General features: G+C 39.1%; 1 protein-coding gene across 1 annotated transcript in view; it reads right to left on the bottom strand.

Moving 5' to 3' along the window:
• The window catches only part of LOC101864628 (retinal-binding protein), a gene marked incomplete at both ends in the record, with an annotated part of 11,249 nt that overhangs the window by 6,160 nt on the left and 2,185 nt on the right, over nt 1-2,904 (bottom strand). The window contains 2 exon segments of the mRNA XM_013083747.2: nt 136-219; nt 2,172-2,252. Coding sequence (XP_012939201.2) covers nt 136-219; nt 2,172-2,252 — 165 coding nt within the window.

Genomic DNA, 2,904 nt, shown 5'->3' with positions numbered 1-2,904 from the left:
GAGGAGGAGGGGGAGGAGGAGGAGGAGGAGGAAGAGGAGGAGAGGGGGGGAGAAGAATAACAGTAAGAACAAGAAGGAGGAGGAGGAGGAGGAGGAGGAGGAAGGAGAGGAAGAGGAGAAATAGAAGAAACTCACATCCCAGTACGTGAATCTTGTTCTTCGTGTCATCACTCACAAGCGGTCGGCAAATTTTGTACAAAATTGGAAAAATGCGTGGCGCTGAAACAAAACAAAATCAAAACTTAAATAAAACAAAATCTAAAACATAATAAAAACAAAATAAATTTCATGGAACCTAACTAGGAATTACGTGTCTATGCTGAAAAGTACTTTGTGTCTTCGATTTCATAAACATCAGTACGTTTAAGAGAGAGGGGGAAATCCATAAATTCGCAGTAATATTTTCAAATCAACTTTTATCTGTCATCTTTTGAAAGTGCCGCGACCGACGTTTTTGATGTAGTAGTTAGGCTTTCGTCGTCGAAGCGGGAAATGTGAATGTGTTTGATTCCCACGTTGGAGCGTATCCATCATCTGAACCTGAAATCTTGTTTCTTTTTCTTCCTTTTTCTTTTTTTTTTAAACTGCGTGAAAGATCAAATTCTATTAGATGGCAGAATGTTTATTTGTTCCACAATTTAACAAGACTTTCCAATCAATCTGATCAAAGCTTCATTTCACAGACCTGACCAATCCCATCAACATGCAGCAATTCACTTATTGCCAACAAGCAAGACTACGAATAACGAGACAGCAGCAACTACGAAGACGATAATTGTGCGGCATCGTGGTAAAATCAGGCGCTCGTCAAAATAATGAAATCGATGAACATAACATTTTTCCTCACCCTGAGCAAATTCAATCATCTCTTTTACGTACGTTTTAAAAAAGATTTCGATGTGCATTTTACTAAAAACGCAAAAAGAGAAAGAAAAACAAATTGCAAATGTGCACTTTCTAAGGATACTCAAGCTTTGGAAGTCACCATATTGAAGTGGTTATTATCTCCCTTATTTAACAGGCAATCCCAACCTCCGAGCTTTAAGATGATACCAATAATTCCATACTATGCCCAATAATTCGCGACCTCAGAGTTACAACATTCTCTCTGCTCAGTACCTACTTTTGAGTTTCACAGCAAGTCGAGCTTTTTCAAATGCAATTCTTTAAATATCTTAATAACGACTCCGAATAATCTTACAATTTTGATAGAGCAGATAGAACATTAAAATTCGGTTTCTGGCCTCATGGTTTTAGTAATTCAAAACAGCCGAAGATGTTGGAGAGAACTTTGTAATTTTGAGGTAGCGAAGTGGCGTCGTCGGTTAGGCTAGTGGTTAGGCTACCGGACTCGTAACCATGAGCTTGCGGGTTCGGGGTTCGAGCCTCAGCTCGGTCCGATGTTGTGTCCTTGTGAAAGGCACTTTACACGAACTTCCCACTTGGCTCGGTCCTATCGGGGACGGACGTTAAACTAGGAGGTCCCGCCCCTTAAATAACCTAACAGTGTTGATAGGGGCGTTAAACTCAAACCATTTTATTTTGAGACAGCGAGTTAATTGACGATCGCCTGAATTCACCGTGTCGTGAGGTGGATTCCTATGACGGTTGACGTAAACAACAGGAAGAATACGAGGCACAATTAAGGTAATTGCTACGTTATTATAGTAGGGCAGGCGAAGATTTCATTGTGATTAATCCTCCGAGAAACGAATCCTGGTTTCCGCTGTTTACCTTGTGTGGCCTTAAAGCAATTAATAATAATATCATCGGTGGCCTAGTGGTTAGGCTCTATTTATAATCAATTCTTGTTTTGTTTGTTATTCTTTTGGGGGTTTTTTTTGGGGGGAGGGGGTGGTATTTGCAAGAAAATTTACGAGCTTTTGAATCAATATCACACGGACAGAAATAATTACAAGGATGACACAGCAGGTTGGAGAGTTGTGGCATTCGTACAGAGCGGATAAGAAGTGTGTGCGCGCGCGCGCGTGTGTGTGTGTGTGTAAGTGTGTGTATGTGTGTGTATGTGTGTGTATGTGTGCGTGAGTGTGTGTAAACATGTGTGAGTGGGTGTGAATTTGTGTGAACGTATATTATGCGTGTGAGTGAGTGAGCGAGTATGACGTGTCTGTTTCGTGGGTGTGCATATTATGTGCGTTTTCTGTACTCACCATTTATAACAAACATGCGCTTCAACATTTCAGGGTAGTTGTCCTCCAACACTCTCACTAGATGAAGATACATCTGCAGGCCTGAACAGAAGGAGGAATAGCGATAAAACGAAATAAGTCGTCATGGCCATTCAAAATTGTAGTGTATATCAGAATTTAGAGACCCAAAAAAATTTTTCAAAAATTAAAATCAAGTACGTTTCAAGAGTTTGATAAATGGGGCATACCGATTAGATATAATATAATTCCTCTTCTTTAAAGAGTAACGGATATAGACGAATTTGCGTTAAAATTTTGTATTAGTATTATGTCCTGCCCGATTTGATCTAAAATGTGTTTTTTTGTTTTTATTATAGGGGGTGGGGTTGTCTGTTTGTTTGTTTGTTTGTTTGTTTGTTTGTTTTTGTTTTTCATGAAAACCTCATTGGCATACGACAATGATGAATGGCGGCGACAAAATGACAATATCAATATTGTGAAAGTAGAAAAAGACGGTTTTTGTTGGCACCAAACATCTAATTCGGTAAATTAGACATCATTTAAAAGAAAATGTTTGATTTCAAGCAGCAGGAACCAATCGGTTAAAAAAAAACACTTTATCTTTCCATCACCATTACAAGCTATTCAGTATTTTCCATGTGTGAGAGAATACATCAATTTGTATGCCAATCCAATCATTTTATGACTATTCGTGCCTGTGTGTGTGTTTGTGTGTGTGTGTGTGTGTGTGTGT

This window comes from Aplysia californica, unplaced genomic scaffold (assembly GCF_000002075.1).
Source record: "Aplysia californica isolate F4 #8 unplaced genomic scaffold, AplCal3.0 scaffold00252, whole genome shotgun sequence".
Lineage (NCBI taxonomy): Eukaryota > Metazoa > Mollusca > Gastropoda > Aplysiida > Aplysiidae > Aplysia > Aplysia californica.
This window is presented reverse-complemented; position numbering and strand designations above follow the sequence as displayed.